General features: G+C 45.3%; 1 protein-coding gene across 1 annotated transcript in view; it reads left to right on the forward strand.

Moving 5' to 3' along the window:
- The window catches only part of gnav1 (guanine nucleotide binding protein (G protein) alpha v1), a 147008-nt gene that overhangs the window by 88175 nt on the left and 38845 nt on the right, over positions 1-19988 (forward strand). Inside the window, exon 5 of the mRNA XM_085963850.1 lies at positions 5196-5324. Coding sequence (XP_085819976.1) covers positions 5196-5324 — 129 coding nt within the window. The remainder of the gene's footprint in view (positions 1-5195; positions 5325-19988) is intronic.

Genomic DNA, 19988 nt, shown 5'->3' on the forward strand with positions numbered 1-19988 from the left:
AGCATATCCTGTCCTCTCTTGGCAGCCGGGTCTGTCTGTGTCTGCCTTTTTCAATCGCCAGGTTATATTCACTAAGTCTGTACCTTAAGTTTTTCTCAGTTTGCTATCCTTTACCATGGTCAGGTATTCAGCCATGTTGTATTGTCTGTTTAGGGCCAAGTAGCAATTGAGTTTGTTTTGGGTTTTTGTTGTTTCTGTCCAATATGACAGGTATTTTTCCTTTTGCTTAGTGACAATTGTGTTGGGCCGAATTCTCTGTGCTACGATGTCACTGTCCTGGGGCTGGTTATTGTTAGTAGTGTTAGTGGTTGCTTCACTGAGTCCCAGAACTAGTTGACTGAGGGTATTCTTCTTTATGGTCCTCTCTTGGCATTTCAGGGCTTTGTAATGATAGCAGTGGGGGTTGCTCATTTTTAGGTGTTTCCAAAATTTGGTGGCTCTTTTTTGGATAGTAATTATTAATGGATATTGGCCTAGTTCTGCCCTGCATGCATTGTTTACGGTTTTCCTTTGAGTCCGGAGGATACTTTTACAGAATTCTGCATGTAGGATCTCAATTGGGTGTTTGTCCCATTTTGCAAATTCTTGTTGTGTTAGCGGTCCCCTCTCTCCCTCTCTCCTGCTTTCTCTCTCCCTCTCTCCTGCTCTCGCTCTCTCCCCCGCTCTCTCCCCCGCTCGCTCCCGCTCTCCCCCGCTCCCTCCCTCCTGCTCTCTCTCCCGCCCTCCCCACAGGCTCAGAAATACAGCTGAATTGGACAAGAGATACATTATAACTCCTTTGAAGTGCAACTAATGAAAGAAGATCAAACGTGCATCTCCCCTGATTGAGTCAGGCTGCTAAACATTTACAGGATGTTGTAGATAATGGCTGTGCTTCCAAAAACCATCTTCAAGGTGACAGGAAGCTGCCCATGTTTCTAGCCTGCATGAACAGCTCCCCGGAAATGTCTGCAAATGTACCTAAATATAGATCCAGGACTGACCGCCCGCTGCTATTCTAGCAGCTGTTGAAATAACACGATTGGAGTATCTCGCCTTAAGCTCACCAACACCAACAGCCGCTTGTATTTATATAGCGCCTTTAATGTAGTAAAATGTCCCAAGGCGCTGCACGGGAGCGATTATCAAACAAAATTTAACACCGAGTCACAAAATGAGATATTAGGGCAGGTGACCAAAAGCACTGTTTTAAGGAGCGTCGTAAAGGGGAGAGGTTTAGGGAGGGGATTCTAGAGCTTGGGGCTAGACAATGGAATGTGCGACCGCCAATAGTGCAGCGATTAAAATCAGGGCTGCGCAAGAGGCCAGAATTGGAGGAGCGCAGAGATCGCGGGGGGGGGGTGGAAGGATGTTATGGGGGTGGAGGGGGATGTGGTGGGGGTGGAGATGTGGTGGTGGGGGGGATGTGGAGGGGGATGTGGTGGGGGTGGAGCTGTGGTGGTGGGGGGGGCTATCTGACAGTTCTGGGTGGAATAACAGCAGCGACTTGCATGTTGATGAGCTGCAGAATATTAAAAGCATCTTTTGTTGCAGCCAAGTTGTATCTGTTCCTGTACTAACGTGTCAGCTTTAAATGGTGATGTGGCTGCTGATTTTAGGATTTTAATATGACTAGATAATGTAGACCATGGGCAAACTGTTTCACCTTGTCCAGAGCAGTAGAACCAGAGGGACACGGCCTGTGTTTGAAGGGGGGTAAATTCAAAACGAATGCATGGAAGCAATATTTCAAGGAGGAAGTGGTCAATCTATGGAACAGGCTCCCAACGCTGGAAGCAGACAGTATTGATTCTTTCAAATTAGATAGATTTATTTCAGAAAATAATATTTTGGGATACAGTGCATGAGTAATTTGCGACATGATATGTGGTAAGTGTGGCATGCTTGGGAGGAACGTCTTAGTTTGGACCTTTGCTTGCCTTCCCATTGAGGGACTGGATAAGGGGGCGGTAGGTGGTTCAGCTATATTAGAACGACTGGCTTCCTTTCTCCCAAGAAGCTTGATTAGATCTCTTGCCACTATGGCTTCCAGATAGTGCCGACCTGTGAATGATATGAACCTGCTCTGACCGCACCGGGATGATTTTGAACTTTGAAGTCGAGATCCCATGGCGCTATTTGAAGAAGAGTCGGGTGTCCGTGCCAATATTTACCCCTTAACCAGCCGGTGACTTTGGACCCACGGTTCCCCAAGCTCTCCGCAGCTGGGAATGTCCTCGCCTCATGTCTGGGCCTGTTGTAGACTAATTGATCACAACAACAACAACTTGTATTTATAGAGCGCCTTTAACGTAGTAAAACGTCCCAAGGTGCTTCACAGCAGTATTAAAAGACAAAGAATTTGACACCGAGCCACACAAGGAGAAATTAGGGCAGGCGACCAAAAGCTTGGTCAAAGAGGTAGGTTTTAAGGAGCGTCTTAAAGGAGGAAAGAGAGGTAGCGAGGCGGAGAGGTTTAGGCAGGGAATTCCAGAGCTTAGGGCCCAGGCAACAGAAGGCACGGCCACCAATGGTTGAGCGATTATAATCAGGGATGCTCGAGGGCAGAATTAGAGGAGCGCAGATAGCTCGTGGGGGGAAGGGGGGTTGTGGAGCTGAAGGAGATTACAGAGATAGGGAGGGGCGAGGCCATGGAGGGATTTGAAAACCAGGATGAGAATTTTGAAATCGAGGCGCTGCTTAACCGGGAGCCAATGTAAGTCAGCGAGCACAGGGGTGATGGGCGAACGGGACTTGGTGCGAGTTAGATAGAGGTTGATTGCTATGATTAGTCAAGAACTCATTATCGTTGCATCCTGCAGCTACCGGGATGGTAGAAGGTGAACTAGATGGGCCTTGGACTTTTTTTGTCTAGCAATTCCTAAGAACCTGGTTAACCCCCACCCCCACCCCCACCATTTACTGTCACAAGAAAGATGCTTCATTTTTCATCATAAGGTGACCTTGCCGATTAGAAGCTAACCATTTTTCTTCCCTGTCCCTCCCAAGTTTGGCGAGAATAGGGATTGCCCACCTCACGAACGGTGACACTGCCATCTTTGCCCTGGTGAAGTGGGCACTTGTTAATTTATTGGGACAAGCTTGTGTAGTGGGAAGCCTTGAGTCAAATCATTCAAGATGTGAACTCGATTTTATTACATTTTAAATTAACCACCGGGATGGGCACAGCTTCACACCCGTGCCCTGACCAGGCTTGTTGAAAGGACCTAGGTTGAAAAGGGTTGCAGAGACAGGAAAACCGATATTTTGAGCCCAACAGTATTTGGTGCGAGACCCTCCATGTGGTATTAACCCATTCAACAAAAAATTTACTCGCCGGTTCTCTCTAACATTCTACAGCTGATCTATCCAGTTAGGAATAGAGGAACAGAAGGAGGCCATTCAGCCCCTCAAGCCTGTTCTGCCATTCAATGAGATCATGGCTGTGCTGTACCTCAACTCTATTTACCTGCCTTGGTTCCATAGCCCTGAATACCCTTGCCTAACAAAAATCTATCAATCTCGGTTTTGAAATTTTCAATTGACCCCCCAGCCTCAACAGCTTTTCTTCGGGGGGGGGGGCGCGGCGCGAGAGTTCCAGATTTCCACTCCCCTGTGTGTGAAGTACTTCCTGACATCGCCCCTGAACGTCCTGACGTAATAAAGACTCACGACGCACTTGGTTGTACATAAAGCAAGGCTTTAATCGACTTGTAACATAACATGGAGGTCTAGTTAGTAGTCACTAGCTTCCTGTTTCCAGACTGTCTCTGGCCAAGGTGGGCCCACGCCCGAGTATTTATACTCCTCGGGTGGTGCCCTCAGCTGGCCATTCAGTAGTACTTCTTGTAGAAGTTGCAATTTATGACATGCTCCCCTTGTTCTGGACTCCCCCGATAGGATACAGAAGGGGGAAGGGTCGCCATTAGTTGGATAGATGGGCTGGCAGACTTGGGCTCATTGCTGTAATTTCCTTCCTTCTGTTTTGTACCTATTGGCATGGTCTTAAAGTGACATGCATCACTGCTGGGTGATAGATGGAGTTGACAGCAGTCCAATTGCCTGGCGAGCTGCTTTAATGTTAATCGGAATTTTAAAGCACTGGGTATCTGACATCTGACGGCCCAACTTGAAGCTGGACACTCGAATTTTCTTGGCTTCTGTCTCCCGGCTGGGAAGCTCAAGGACCTGGGCACCACCTCCGAGCTTTGAAAACCGATTTTAACAATTGCCACTTGCATCACTGTAGGGGTTACTTGCATGTCATGATCTGGAGAAATAGTTGATGGCCAATTCAGTCTGACAAGTGGAAGCACAAAGGGGCCTTAAGGATGGGTTTTTAGTGAGACAATTGAGATATTTCACTTTTATTCACGCCTGATTGGTTATCTGCTGCTTGAAATGAGGTAACATCATGGCTTAAAATAGGACCCCAGTTGCCTTGTGTTTAAAGGCATCTCAAAGTAATGCAGACTGTGGGTTGAACTGGAGCACCAGGGGACTGAAGTTAAGTTGCTGGTTACGTGTTGCATGTTCCTTTTTCTTCCCCCTCCTTCGCCACCCCCATCGCCTCCAGGGAAAGCTGACCTCTAGCCATGTGTGTCATCAAGTTTACAGTGACAGCTGTGGCTCTACATTGCCCCCCCGCCCCCACCATGTATTAAGATGCTGCATGGCAACCCACTTGCAAAAATACACACTGGCACTACAGGATACTGGACATTTTCTGAAGCTGTCAGCCTTGGCTCAATGGCAGCACTCGGAGTTGAGTTAGAAGGTCGTGGGTTCAAGCCCTACTCCAAGACCTTGAGCAAATAATTGCGGCATACACCTCGGCACAGCACCGAGGGAGTGCTGCACTGTCGCAGGTGCCGTCTTTCGGGTGAGACGTTAATCAGAGGCCCCGTCTGCCCCCTCAGCTGGATGTGAAAGATCTGTGGCAATAGACGGGAGTTCTCCCGGTGTCCTGACCCAACATTAATCCCTCAACTAACGCCACCAAAACCGATTATCTAGTCAATAATATCATTGCTGTTTGCGGGACCTTGGTGTGTGCAAATTAGCTGCCGTATTTCCTTGCAACACAACAGTGACTGCACTTCAAAAGTAATTCATTGGCTGTAAAGTACTTGGGGGGTTGTGAGAAAGCGCTGTATCAATGCAAGTACCATCATTCTTCTTTATAACTTTTAAAATGTTTTCTTTTTTCTCTGCAGTTTTTTCCAAAACATGAGTCGAATCACTGCACCTGAATACAAACCAACACAGATGGACTTACTGAGAGTTCGGTTACGGACGACAGGTGTCATTGAAACTCAGTTCAAAATAAATAACCTGATAATCCGGTAAGCATCACCTTTCTGTTTGCTATGAATTACAGGAAACTTTGTGATATCCGGCACCGACAGGACCGAGCTGTTGCCGTCCCATCAAAACTGCCGGTCAAACCAGCGCTAATGTTAAAACATACGGAGCTTTTGAGCTCCGTATCTAGCAACAAACCCTGTTGCTCAGCTTCTAAACAGTCGGCAGTAGCTTGCAAGCCTCTCTGTAGCTAAGCAACAGCTTTAGCTAGACCTTGCAGAGCCTGACTGGTGGAGAAAAAAAAAGCAACGAAAAGAAAAAAAACTTACTGAACCGACTCCTGAATTTTGCCGGTGGATCGAGCATTCCGGACAGTTAACCTCCGGATAAACCAAAGTTTCCTGTACTAGGACACACATTTACACTAATTGGGCAATCTTAGTCTGTTTCCACTGGCAGGAGAGTTGGTAACCAGAGGACACAGATTTAAGGTAATTGGCAGAAGAATCGGTGGGGGGAGGGGACATGAAGAGAATTTTTTTTAAATGCAGCGAGTTGTTGTGATCTGGAATGCGCTGCCCGAAAGGGCGATGGAAGCAGATTCACTAGTAACTTTCGAAAGGGAATTGGATAAATATTTGAAAAGTAAAAAAAAATAATGTGCAGGGCGACGGGGAAAGTGTGGGGGGGGTGGGACTAATTGGAGAGCTCTTTCAAAGAGCCGGCACAGGCACGATGGGCCGAATGGCCTCCTTCGATGCTCTGTGATTCCCATCCAGGCCGACTGGTGCAAGGAGTTGAAATGTTGCGCCTGTACAGTAGGGGGCGCATTCCCGCTTTCCATCGCTCCACCATTGGCGGCCGTGCCTTCAGCTGCCTGGGCCCTAAGTTCGAGAATTCCCTCCCGAAACCTCTCAGCCTCTCTACCTCTCTCTCCCCCTTTTTAAGACGCTCCTTAAAACCTACATCTTTGACCAATCTGTCCTAATATCTCCTTACATACCTCGGTGTCAAATTCTGGTCTGATAACGCTCCTGTGAAGCGCCTTGGTACGTTTTACTACGTTAAAGGCGCTATATAAATGTAAGTGGGTGGGGGGGGGCAAAGTGAATTTTTTGGGGCCCGAGTTTGGTTTACACGGCAACCGGTTGTAGCAGGCTGACCCGGGAGTGCCTGCGGAGAAAATGCTACATTTCCACTGCTCTCATCGTTTGCCTTGAATGTAAAATTCACCCGCACCCACCACCGTGGAATTGGAAATAGATTAGCTGGGGTTTACTCTGCTTGACAGCTTGCTAATGCTCAGAATAATTAATGTCTGGTGTCTGGAGATTGACTGTTGAAGTCCCCAGGTGATGCTTGTCTCCAATAAAGAGGCAGCCATCAGCTTTGAGTTTGACACTTTTGATGTGAAATTCAATATGTTTTCTCTCGCTGTTGCATGATGTGGTGAACCTTTTGAATGTGAATTTGCTTTGTAGTTCTTGAATTATCTTCATTTACACATTACAACATCATTATTTCTAATAATATCCCAGAAATCGCTTTGAAACAACTGTGGCAAATAATCTTGGCCATTTCTAATTTTCTGGGGGTTATTTTTGCCGAATTGGGAAATTGCAAATCGATTAAGTAAAAAGCAGCTTTGAAGTAAGTAAAGGGAGACATGCAATTTAAAAAATCCCCCCCCCCCCCCCCCCCCCCCCCAGCTCCAACAGTCCAGCACTGTACTGGAGTCTCAGCCTGGATTATCTGCTCAAGACTCTGAAGTGGGGGCCTCCCGACTCCCGAGACGAGAGTGCTACCCACTGAACCGTGGCTGTCGGCTGCTTGTGGGAATCTTGCCGCGTGCAGAATGGCTACTGCATTTGTCGACTGAATAAAAGTGACTCCATTCAAAGTAGGCCCATTGTATGTTGAAGCTCTTTGGAGACGCTCTGAGGTGCCATGTAAGTGTATGTCTCTCTCTCGGGTAGTGGGGCAGCACTGGGTTGCTGTCCGCTTTGGATCTGAGAATCGGTATATTTTCTAATTGGCGAGAGACTAAAAACAGCGGAGGAGCGAAGGGATTTACGTGCCCATGCACACAGCCCATTTTAAAGCCAGTGCATCGGTACAAAAAGGCTCATGGGACGTTGGCCCTTATCTCAAGGGGGCTGGTATACAAAGGGGAGGAAGTGATGTTCCAGCTGTACAGAGCCTTGGTCAGACTCCCATCGGGAGTGACTGGGTTCAGTCCTGGCACCGCACCTCAGGAGGGGTGTGTTGGCCTTGGAGGGGGAGCAGCGCAGACTCACCAGAATGATCCCGGGGCTTAAAGGGTTAAATTAGGAGGACAGGTTGTGTAAACTTACATAGAATTTACAGCACCGATCAGGCCATTCGGCCCAACTGGTCAATGCTGGAGTTTATGCTCCACGCGAGCCTCCTCCAACTCTCTTTACTTCAACTCACCCTATTAACTTATCTTTCTATTCCTTTCTCCCTTGTGTACTTCCCCTTAACCTTGGCTTGTATTCCCTTGAGATTAGAAGATTTTGTGATCCAATTGAGGGGTTTAAAAGGTTTCGATAGGGTAGATACGGAGAAACCATTTCCTCTGGATTCCAGAACAAAGGGTGACAATCTTAAAATTAGAGCCAGACCATTCAGGAATGAAACCAGCAAGCACTTCTTCACACACAGGGTCGTGGAAACCTGGAATTCCCTCCCTCCTCCCCAAAAAAAGATGTGGCTGCTGGGGCAATTGAAATCTTAAAGATTGAGATCAACTGATTTTTACTGGTAAGGGTATCCAGGGATATGCATCAAAGGCGGGTAAATGGAGTTGAGGTTCAGGTCATTATTGCAGTGAAATTGTTTTCAAGGGGAGACTGGATAGGCACGAGGGAAATAAATTGACAGGGCTACGGGGATAGAGTGGGGGAATGGGACTGACTGGATTGCTCTACAGAGAGCCGACACGGACTCGATGGGCCGAATGGCCTCCTTCTGTGATCTAATGGAATAGCGAGAACGAGCATGAGGGGCTGAATGGCCTGCTCCTGTTCTTGTGCTGAACTAACAGTGGTAAGTGGTCCTCGCGTGAAATGGCCCATTAATAAGCTCACAGGGGCAGTGATCAAGGGATTCAGTCCACCCAGTGCGATTAGCTTCATTGACATGTTGGTTTTGAACGGACTCTTTGTTGAGTCAGAAGACCGGATGTGTTCGCCCCGTCCTTTGAGCGTGCAGCTGGAACAATGAAATCTCGGCAGGAGTTGGATCCTGTTGATCATGTAATCTCTGTGGCAGTAAAGCAATCGCTCCTCAACCTGCCCTTTGTAATGGGGCGTAACTTGGCTGAGGTAATTACGGATAAAACCGGAATCTGGGCCTCGGGTTGCTGGGCGCCCACGCCATTGGGCGTGGGGGAACGAGATGATCTTGAATGTTCACCAGCGAGCCCTGGGGTCGAGGGCCGAATGCTTGGCCTGGGCCTGCACTCGAAGAATGTGTAGCAGGAAGAGTTGGCAAGTTAAGGAAGGGCAGAAACTGGAGGGAGGCGAATTTCAAAAGCTGCTAATCTAAATAGGATCCTTGCACAGTGTCCCCGTGTCTATTTGTGTGAAACCTTACGATTAAAACTGCAGTGATCCGATAGAATGAACAACCTGCCACATCACCTTTCCCTCATAGAAAAACCACTGGGGCAAGGGTGGTGGAATAACTTGCACACGCAGTAAAATGACACATGACCATACAACAACAATAACAACAACTTGTATTTATATAGTGCCTTTAATGCAGTAAAGCATCCCAAGGCGCTGCACAGGAGTATTAAAGACAAAAAAAAGTTTTTTGACACCGAGCCACATAAGGAGAAGTTAGGGCAGGTGACCAAAAGCTTGGTCAAAGAGGTAGGTTTTAAGGAGCGTCTTGAAGGAGGAAAGAGAGGTAGAGAGGTTTAGGGAGGGAATTCCAGAGCTTAGGGCCTCAGCAACAGAAGGCACGGCCATCAATGGTGGAGCGATTATAATCAAGAGGGCAGAATTAGAGGAGCGCAGATATCACCGGGGGGGGGTGGGGGTTGTGAGGCTGAAGAAGATTGCAGAGATATACGCAGGGTTAAAGTCTGCATCTCTGCTGGTATAGACTGGGTTCTCGAGCTATCGATCTCAGTAGCTCGTTTCAACCAGTATCTGGTCATGTCTTTGTTTATAGAGATTTTCAAAATAAATCAACCAAAATAGGTAGCCGGAGAGGGAGGATATACTGAGGTTTCAGTGATCAAGACCCTCGGCATCCTCGGTCCAAAATAGCTGATTTTGGTATTTAAAAAAAAACTTATTGCAGTGAAACTACTTCAAAAAGTACTTCATTGGCTGCAAAGCGCTTTGGGTCTTCCAGTGGTCGTGAAAGGCGCTATATAAATGCAAGTCTTTCTTTTTAAAATATCAGATCTTTTATGTTTCTTTTATAACTCAGCCTTGAAATTGTAAATAGCTTCAAAACAGTCTGGAAGTGTTTGCAAGGGACGTTCCCTATTGTTACAGTACGTATAAATATAATTCTGACAAGAGTATAACGTTAGGCGGGCTTGGCTGTGCATTTATACGTATGTCTTTAGCCGAGAGAGGCTGAGCTACTCAACCCGTCTGTTGCTGCACAATGTCTGATCGTCGGTGTAATCACAACGAGCTGGGACCGGGACCTACAGCTGGCTAGCTGCATTCTGCCTCGTGGTGAACTATATTAGTCAGCGATGCAGGAACGTCAGTGCGGCTTGTCACAGAGCCTGGTCATTAATGGAAAATAATTACCCGTGATTGATGGAGCCCACTTTGATAGAATTTCAGAACATTTATTTTCATCCAAATTAGTGCCCATCGTAAAACGTCTCTGAGAAAAGGTCAGCGTTAATTGGGTCTGATGAAGGTCAGTGACCCGCCCCCTCCCCCTCCCCCCCACTCTACCTCATTCCTCTGCCTCATTTTCACATGGTTAATGATGGTTAGCTTTTTTCATATATCTTTAATTACTTTGACAGATGAAGACTGTGTTGCTCTGACCGATTTAAGACTTTGATTACAGGCTGATCACAAAATGTCACAGTACAGAGCAGGCCATTCGGCCCATCACCTCTCTGCTGCTGTTTTTCTCCATGCCCCCACCCAGTCTCACCCCACACTCCTTGCTCACGCCCTGTACCTTTTTTGAATATTCCTCTATTACAGGCAACTATCGAATTCCCTCTTAGCATAATTAATGGACTGTACTTCAACCACACTGCATGGCAGAAGATTCTGCACCCTAACCCCACCCTCTGTGAAGATTTTATTTATCTAACCTCCACTTTAGTTTTTTGTGGTTATGATAAATTTGTGCCCCCTTGTTACGTGGCATTCCTGGAAAATCTGTTATGGTTCAAATGGGAATTGGATATATACTTGAAAAGGAAAGAACATGACAGGGATATGGGGAAAGAGCGGGGGAGTGGTATTAACTGGATCGCTCTTTCAAAGAGCCAGCACTGGCACTGTGGGCCGAAAGAACCACAGAGGGAGGCCAATCAGGATGAGAATTGCATAGTAAACCCTCTATAAGAGCTTACTGTAACCGCAATGAGAGAATAAGGAGTATCTGATGCCTCCTTATTCAAAAAGATAAATACAGATGAGGGAGGCCCTTCGATCCCTCTAGCTGAGCCTTCCATTGAAATCTTTGGTCCCCCCCACCCCCCACCACAGCATCTTGCCTGATTGAAGAGTTTCTGTCTCCACAACCATTAGCCAGAAGACCATGCCAGACATTGAACGCTCTTTGTATAAAGTCATTCATGTTCTGGGATTGTTGGATCCTGTCCAGCGGTTACGTGGATGATCCACCTGCTTTGCTTAAGTACGTAACCAGAGAGAACTAGTTCTACAAAAGTGAAATACTGCGGATGCTGGAAATCTGAAATAGAAAGAGAAAATGCTGGAAACACTCAGCAGGTCGGGCAGCATCTGTGGAGAGAGAAACCGAGTTAACGTTTCAGGTTGATGACCCTTCGTCAGAACTGGAAGAAGTGATGATGGCGCGAGGCAAAAGGGGGTGGTAATGAGACAAGAAAAGAAACAGAGGATGGGTGTGGAGGAGGTGTAAATGGCAACAGCAGAACCATCAGCAGCAGCTGTCGGTGAAACTGGGTGCGGTGATTCTGGTCTGAAATTGTTGAACTCGATGTTGAGTCCGGAAGGCTGTAAAGAACTACTTCTACTGTGCAGAGAGTAGAAGGTCTAACCTTTACAACTTGCACTTTCTTGTGTGTCTCTTTAAAGACGTACACAGACCCCCAGTCCAGAGGAACGATTGACATTCCGTAAAGCAAAGGAAAACTGCAGCCTTGAGTATTTACCTATTTTGACAAGGTTGTTCATGCTTTGGAGCTCGTCAAATAAGAATTACTTGCTTGAATATTTATTAACTGTCTCAGGGAAGCAATATTATCAGCTGTGATTTCATTTGTGTCTCTGATCGAATGCTAGTTTGTGATTTCTTTTTAATTTGAATGTTGAGCATCTCGTTGCTCATCGGTTAGACACACCATCAGCCTCCAGCTAGAGGCAAAACCTTCAACGAGAAATACTTTGAGTTTGAAGCAAGATTTGTTATCAGGAGGTGGGGAGTCTTTATAAACTCATTATAGTCATTATAAACTCCTAGCGCACCCATGATGAGGCACTGTTGCTGCTGACCGAGGGAATGGTACTTGCAAAAACTAAGACCACTCTCCTAAAGGTTTATTAAGCAACTGGAGCATGTGGTGCCGTGTTGGCCCAAGTCGTTGCTTCAATCCCCACTTGTGTGAATTCGCTGATCTCCACTGGAAAAGGAATTGGGGTGCAACAGATGGGCTCAGTGCACCTGCCTTACTTCCTGCCCCCCTCCTTTCTCCCCCCCCCCCCCCCCCCACTGTCCTGTGACTTCTGTTGGAAAGTGCATGGGTGGACGTCGGGTGAGGGCAGGATTGGACTCTGCACTCCATGGTTCAATAGCACCTTGACATTCTCTGTCTGGAGTTGCATACAAAGGTTGACCCCTTGGTCAAGGGCACCAGATGGCACTGTAACCAGCAAGATCCCGCACTTTCAGGAGAGGAGTGGCAGAAAGGTGGGCGGTGGGCTTGAAGCCAAACACTGACCCTGCGGATGTTGGATATCGTGGAGAGTTAAAGGATTAACAGTTCAATGTCTTCTTATCATGGAGCAATAGATTTTCCAACGTAAGCAGGATGACTTTGAAGTGTCGTGAGAGGGACGCGTACCTGATATGTAAAGTGCTTGTGCAAGGAAATACATGACAGTAATGACATCAGCCATGAGTGATTAAAGTGTAACTTTAGGGGCTAGGGTAATAAACATAGGTATAGATATCCATTAGCTATAGTATAGAAAGATATCGGTTGATAAAGCCTGTTCTTCAGAGATGTTGGGAACTGTTGGGTCAGGAAGTCTTGTTTAAGGGAAGTAGCTCTGGAGTAAACAATTACGAATGTTTACATGAATAGTCTGTCTTCAAAGGATTTGGGAATAGATACGTCATGAGGTCTTAGCTATGACTTGTACCTTTGCTGTAGGCAAAATATGGTGTATAGTTGAGCAAGGTTTTCAATCGGTCTTCAGAGGGTTCGAAAGATACAGAAACCAAAAAGCCACTCTCTGATCCGGGTTGAGTTGATCCCTCATCCTAGGTATCAATAAAGTCCGTTCCATATACTACACCACGAAGTGTCTCGTGCTTACTCAAAACATGCTCTTGTGAACCATAACACGAAGGAGGTTGAACGCTAACAGCATCCACCATCGTTTTTATACATAAAAGTGGTCTCTGGATGTTCCCGCTGTCTGATATGTTCACCAGTTGGGTCGTTGGACACTGGTCCCATCTGTATGCTTAGACTGGGTTTAACCTCGCGACTACTGAACTTCCTAACTTTTTTAAATTGAGAAATGTTCAGTGAAGGGGCTCAGAGTGCCAGGTAGCACCAGGGTTGAAAAGAAGAGTAGGAAGAAGACTGGATCAATGAAGAAGTAATGGTTTGATGACATCAAGCTTGAGATTTTTAAAACCTGACGATTTTTTATGGGGAGATTGAGGGATCTAAGAATGTCCTATGAGATCCTGGGGAAGAATCATCATCATCAACCACCACCACCACCTCCTCCTCTGTCTAAACCTCTCTGCCTCTCTTTCCTCCTTTAAGATGCTCCTTAAAACCTACCTCTTTGACCAAGCGTTTGGTCACCTGCCCTAATTTCTCCTTATGTGGCTTGGTGTCAATTTTTTTGTCTTATAATGCTCCTGTGAAGCGCCTTGGGATGTTTTACTACATTAAAGGTGCTATATAAATACAAGTTGTTGTTGCTGTTGTTGAAATGTGGTCACAGTTGTGATGTAGAGAATTTTCCAGTTTGCGCACAGCAAGGTCAAAGAGTAATGAGATTAAACACCAGAGTATTTGTTTTTGGTGGTGTTGGTTGAGGGATAAATGTTGGCCCGGACACTGGGGAGAACATCCAGCTCTTCTTTGAATAGTGCCGTGGGATTTAGATGAAAACTAGGGGAGAACTGACCATAGTATTGATAAACTAGAGCTCAAAAAGGTTGTGACGTAGAGAGAGGTTGGAGGTAAGAGAAGGAGACGTTGAATTCGCCCATTCTGATGTACGCTTCCTTGCTCAGTCCTTGCGCTGTTTATTTCACAGTCCTTCAATCTGAGTGGTGAAGGAGTACAGTTGCTTGCCCTGTTCACTCAGATCGCAGATACCCTGTAGAGGGCGCCGTGCCGTTTCCATCTTGCACTACCAGCAACTTGCTGTGCAAAATACCCTGGAGATTAAACAGGCAAAGGCAAGTCTAACAAACGGTGGATGGCGTTCGTTGATCAGTTACAGGATTTCTTACATAGAAGATAGGAGCAGGAGTAGGCCATTCGGCCCCTCGAGCCTGTTCCGCCATTTAATGAGATCATGGCTGATCATCCAAATTCAGTACCCTGTCCCTGCTTTCTCCCCATATCCCTTGATCCCTTTAGCCTTAAGAAATATATCTAACTCCTTCTTGAATATATTTAATGAATTGGCCTCTACTGCCTTCTGTGGTAGAGAATTCCACAGGTTCACCACTCTCTGGGTGAAGAAATTCCTCCTCATCTCTGTCCTAAATGGCTTACCCCTTATCCTTAGACTGTGACCCCTGGTTCTGGACTCCCCGGCCATCGGGAACATCCTTCCTGCATCTAGTCTGTCCAGTCCTGTTAGAATTTTATAAGTTTCAAAGAGATCCCCTCTCATTCTTCTGAACACTATCTTGGGATCTAAAAAGTTGGGACTTCCTCTGGTGAGATCAAAGGCCAAAGGTTTTTTTATCGTATTGACATATTAGTGTCACAGACTAATTGGTATCTTGGTATAGGAATGAAACAGAACATAAGAAATTAAAACGCAAATGGATGAATGGTTACTGAGTCTAAATATATTGATAGTCTAGTCCGAGAATTTTCTAGTGGCTTTTATCTGTCAAACGGTGAACCATCAGAAGAGGGACTTAAATAGTTTTTCTTCAGAAATGAAAGTTGCCTGAATCAATGATATCTTGGGGAGAAAAGCTTGATTGCCCTTTATCACTGACAAGAGTTGGAGAGCATCATTAAGTCGTTTTCCAATGTAAAAAGCTCCGGGTGGTGATCAGTTTAAGTGGGCTTTGTATAAACCGTTTTGCTCTTATTATAAAGGATAATGAGACTGTGGTGGAAGCCTCTCGGCTAGAAATATTTCAAATGGTTCCTCATCTGTGTCATTTCACAGAAGACCAAGGACGTGTTATTATTTAGCAATCACCAGGCCCATCTTCCTGTAAATAGAGAGAAACTATTTCTGCTGGTTGGGGAGTCTAGGACTAGGGGGCAGAGTCTAAAAATTAGAGCCAGACCTTTCAGGAGTGAAATTAGGAAACACTTCTACACACAAAGGGTGGTAGAAGTTTGGAACTCTCTTCCGCAAACAGCAATTGATGCTCGATCAATTGTTAATTTTAAATCTGAGATTGATAGATTTGTTAACCAAAGGTATTAAGGGATATGGGGCAAAGGTGGGTATATGGAGTGAGGTCGTAGATCAGCCATGATCTCATTGAATGGCGGAACAGGCTCGAGGGGCTAAATGGACGCCTCCTGTTCCTATGTTCCTGGGCATCAGTACAGGTTTCAGAATCTTGGCTGTGTTTCAAGCAACCAATGGAGAAGAGAGTTTTATTGGATCTTGTTGACTCTTACTGAATGCGATTCATGGAGAGCAAATCCACGTCATAGAATCATAGATTCATAGAATGATACAGCACAGAAGGAGGCCATTCGGCCCGTCGTGCCTGTGCAGGCTTTTTGAAAGAGTTGTCCAATCAATCGCCCCTGCTCTTTCCCCATAGCCCTGCAAATTTTGCCCCTTCAAGTATTTATCCACTTCAATTTTGAAAGTTTCTATTGAATCTGCTTCCAACACCCTTTCAAGCAGCTCATTCCAGATCATCATAACTCGCTGCATTTAAAAACAGAAACAAGAAATTCTCCTCATCTCCCCCCTGGCTTTTCTGCCTATATCCTTCATCGTCGCTGGGTCAAAACCCTGGAACTCCCTCCCGAACAGCACGGTGGGAGCACCTTCACCACACGGGCTGCAGTGGTTCAAGAAGGCAGCTCACCACCACCTTCTCGAGGGCAATTAGAGACGGGCAATAAATGTTGGCCTTGCCGGCGACGCCCACATCCCATAAACAAATTTAAATTTTTTTAAATTCTGTCTCCTCTGGTTACGGACTCTCCTGCCAGTGGAAGCAGTTTCTCCCGATCTACTCTGATCAAAACCCCTCACAATTTTGAACACCTCTATTAAATCTTTCCCTCAACCTTCTCTGCTCCAAGGAGAACAACCCCAGCTTCTCTAGTCTCTCCACATAACTGAAGTCCCTCATCCCTGGTTCCATTCTAGTAAATCCCCTCTGCACCCTCTCCAAGGCCTCATGTAATGTGTGGAGACCCATCGGATTGGTGTGGAGAGTAAAAGACACTGATCTCAGTGAAACTATTGTGAGTGGAGGGAGGTGGGGCAGGCGTTTGTTTTTGTTCTGAGTTTGACTGAGTCGTGGCAATTTAACTTTACTGGATTGTGATCATAAAACAAGAAAAGTCCCTTCAGCCCACCAAGCCTACTGCTTCCATAGACCGCTTACGATCTGCTGTTGTGGACTATACCCTGCTCGAAAACATTGGTGGGAGTTGTTTATAGGCCCCCAAACAGTAGTTGTAATGTAGGGCAGAGTATAAATCAGGAAATTAGAGGCGCAAGTGACAAGGGTAATACAGTACTCATGGGGGACTTTAATCTACATATAGACTGGGCAAACCAAATTTGCAGTAACAATGTGGAGGATGAATTCATGGAATGTATGCAAGATAGTTTTCTAGATCAGTATGTTGAGGAACCAAATGGGGAACAGGTATTTTAGATCTAGTATTGTGCAATGAGAAAGGGTTCATTAATAACCTTGTAATAAAGGGGCCTTTAGGGAAGAGTGACCATAATATGATAGAATTTTATATTGAGTTTGAAAGTGACTTAGTTAAATCCGAAACGAGGGTCTTAAATCTAAACAAAGCAAATTATGTAGGTATGAGGGGTGAGTTGGCTAAGGTAGATTGGGAAACTACATTAAAAGGTATGACTGTAGACAAGCAATAGCTGGCATTTAAAGAATTAATACATAATTTACAACAAATATACATTCCTTTAAGGCACAAAAACCCCACAGGAAAAGTGGTCCAACCGTGGCTAACGAGAAGTTAAAGATAGTATTAGATCAAAGGAAGAGGCTTATAATGTTGCCAAAAAGAGTAGTAAGCCTGAGGATTGGGAGGATTTTAGAATTCAGTAAAGGAGGACCAAGAAATTGATAAAGGGAAAATAGAATATGAGAGTAAACTAGCGAGAGACATAAAAACAGACTGTAAAAGCTTCTATAGGTATGTAAAAAGGAAAAGATTAGCGAAATTAAATGTGGGTCCCTTACAGGCTGAGACAGGAGAAATTATAATGGGGAATAAGGAAATGACAGAGAAATTAAGCAAATACTTTGTGTCTGTATTCACGGAAGAAGACACAAAAAGCTTCCCAGAAATAGTGGAGAACTAAAGGGTCTAGCGAGAATGAGGAACTGAAAGGAATTAGTATTACTGTAGTAAAAAAATAGTACTGGAGAAATTAATGGGACTGAAAGCCGATAAATCCCCTGGACCTGATGGCCTACAGCCTAGGGTTTTGAAAGAGGTGGCTATAGAGATAGTGGATGCATTGGTTGTCATTTTCCAAAATTCCATAGATTTTGGAACGGTTCCTACGGATTGGAAGGTAACAAATGTAACCCCACTATTTAAAAAAGGAGGGAGAGAGAAAACGGGGAACTACAGACCAGTTAGTCTGACATCAGTAGTAGGGAAAATGCTAGAATCTATTATTAAGGACGTGGTAACAGGGCACTTAAAAAATAATAATAGGATTGGGCAGAGTCAACACGGATTTATGAAAGAGAAATCGTGTTTGACAAATCTGTTGGCGTTTTTTGAGGTTGTAACTAGCAGAATTGGTAAGGGGGAACCAGTGGATGTGGTGTATTTGGATTTTTAGAAGGCATTCGATAAGGTGCCACACAGGTTATTAAACAAAATTAGGGCTTATGGGATTGGGGTAATATACTAGCATGGATTGAGGATTGGTTAACGGACAGAAAACAGAGAGTGGGAATAAACGGGTCATTTTCGGGTTGGTAGGCTGTAACTAGTGGGGTACCGCAAGGATCAGTGCTTGGGCCTCAGCTATTCACAATCTACATCAATGATTTGGATGAAGGGATGAAATGTAATATATCCAAGTTTGCTGATGATACAAAGCTGGGTGGGAATGTAAGTTGTGAGGAGGATGCAAGGAGGCTTCAAGGGAATATAGACAGGCTAAGTGAGTGGGCAAGAACATAGCAAATGGAATATAATGTGGAGAAATGTGAAGTTATCCACTTTGATAGGAAAAATAGAAAAGCAGAGTATTTTTTAAATGGTGAGAGATTGGGAAATGTTGGTGTTCAGAGGGACCTGGGTGTCCTTGTACACGACTCACTGAAAGTTAACATGCAGGTACAGCAAGCAATTAGGAAAGCAAATGGTATGTTGGCCTTTATTACAAGAGGATTTGAGTATAAGAGTAAAGACATCGTACTGCAATTATATAGGGTCGTGGTGAGACCACACCTGGAGTATTGTGTACAGTTTTAGTCTCCTTACCTAAGGAAGTATATACTTGCCATAGAGGGAGTGCAACGAAGGTTCACCAGACTGATTCCTGGGATGGGGGGATTGTCCTATGAGGAGAGATTGAGTAGACTAGGCCTATATTCTCTAGAGTTCAGAAGAATGAGAGGTGATCTCATTGAAACGTGTAAAATTCCTACAGGCCTTGACAGGGTAGATGCAGGGAGGATGTTTCCCCTGTCTGGGGAGTCTAGAACCAGGGGTCACAGTCTCAGAATAAGGGGTCGGCCATTTAGGACTGAGATGAGGAGAAATGTCTTCACTCAGAGGGTGGTGAATCTTTGGAATTCTCTACCCCAGAGGGCTGTGGAGGCTCAGTCATTGAGTATATTCAAGATAGAGATCGATAGATTTTTGAATATTAAGGGAATCAAGGGATATGGGGATAGTGCAGGAAAGTGGAGATGAGGTAGAAGATCAGCCATGATCTTTTTGAATGGTGGAGCAGGCTCGAAGGGCCAAATGGCCGACTCCTGCTCCTATTTCTTATGTTCTTATGATTCATCACCTGAGGGAGTTCTGCAATCCCTGGCCAGCTATCCTCTACATGCAATGTTCCAGCTGCATTGGCCCATGGAGTATTTGCTCATTTCAGTCTATACCTTCCATTTACCTTCCAATTCAGTTCCCGACTAAATATTTATCCGGCTTCTTTTTTGAAGGTGATGGCACAGCATTAGCTGTTCTTACAGGTTCTCGAGCAGTCAATTGATTACCTTCCTATTGAGGGACTGGAGAAAGGGGTGAGGGTGGTTCAGCTATATTAGAACTTCTGGGTTCCTTTATTCCAAGACGGTTGGTTAGATCTCTTGCCACTATGGCTTCCAGATAGTGTCGACCTGTGTGTATGCGAACCTGCTCTGACCGCGCCGGGATGATTTTGAACTTTGAAGCCAAGATCCCATGGCACTATTCGAAGAAGAGCAGGGTGTCCGTGCCAATATTTACCGCTCAACCAACAGGTGACGTTGGATCTTTGGTTCCCAAAGCTCTCCACCACTGGGAATGTCCTCACCTCATGTCTGGGTCTGTTGTAGACTAAATGATAAGAGATTGAGCGCTCTGATTAGTCAGCAACTCCATTATCCTTGTATCATGTGATTACCAGGATGGTAGAAGGTGAATTAGATGAACCGTGGTAACAACAGAGAATGCTGGAAAAACTCAGCAGGTCAGGCAACATCCGTGGAGAGAAATTTGAGTTGACGTCTTCGTCGAGCAATTCCTGTGTTTCTAAATGATTGATCTATTTCATCTTGAAACTTTTCACCACTTAAGTATTCAGAAAGTAAAAATTTCAGGATTTGGATCTAAGCCATTTTTATTCTGG

This window comes from Somniosus microcephalus, chromosome 21 (assembly GCF_052327205.1).
Source record: "Somniosus microcephalus isolate GS21.2 chromosome 21, FLI_Smic_1.0, whole genome shotgun sequence".
Taxonomy (NCBI): domain Eukaryota; kingdom Metazoa; phylum Chordata; class Chondrichthyes; order Squaliformes; family Somniosidae; genus Somniosus; species Somniosus microcephalus.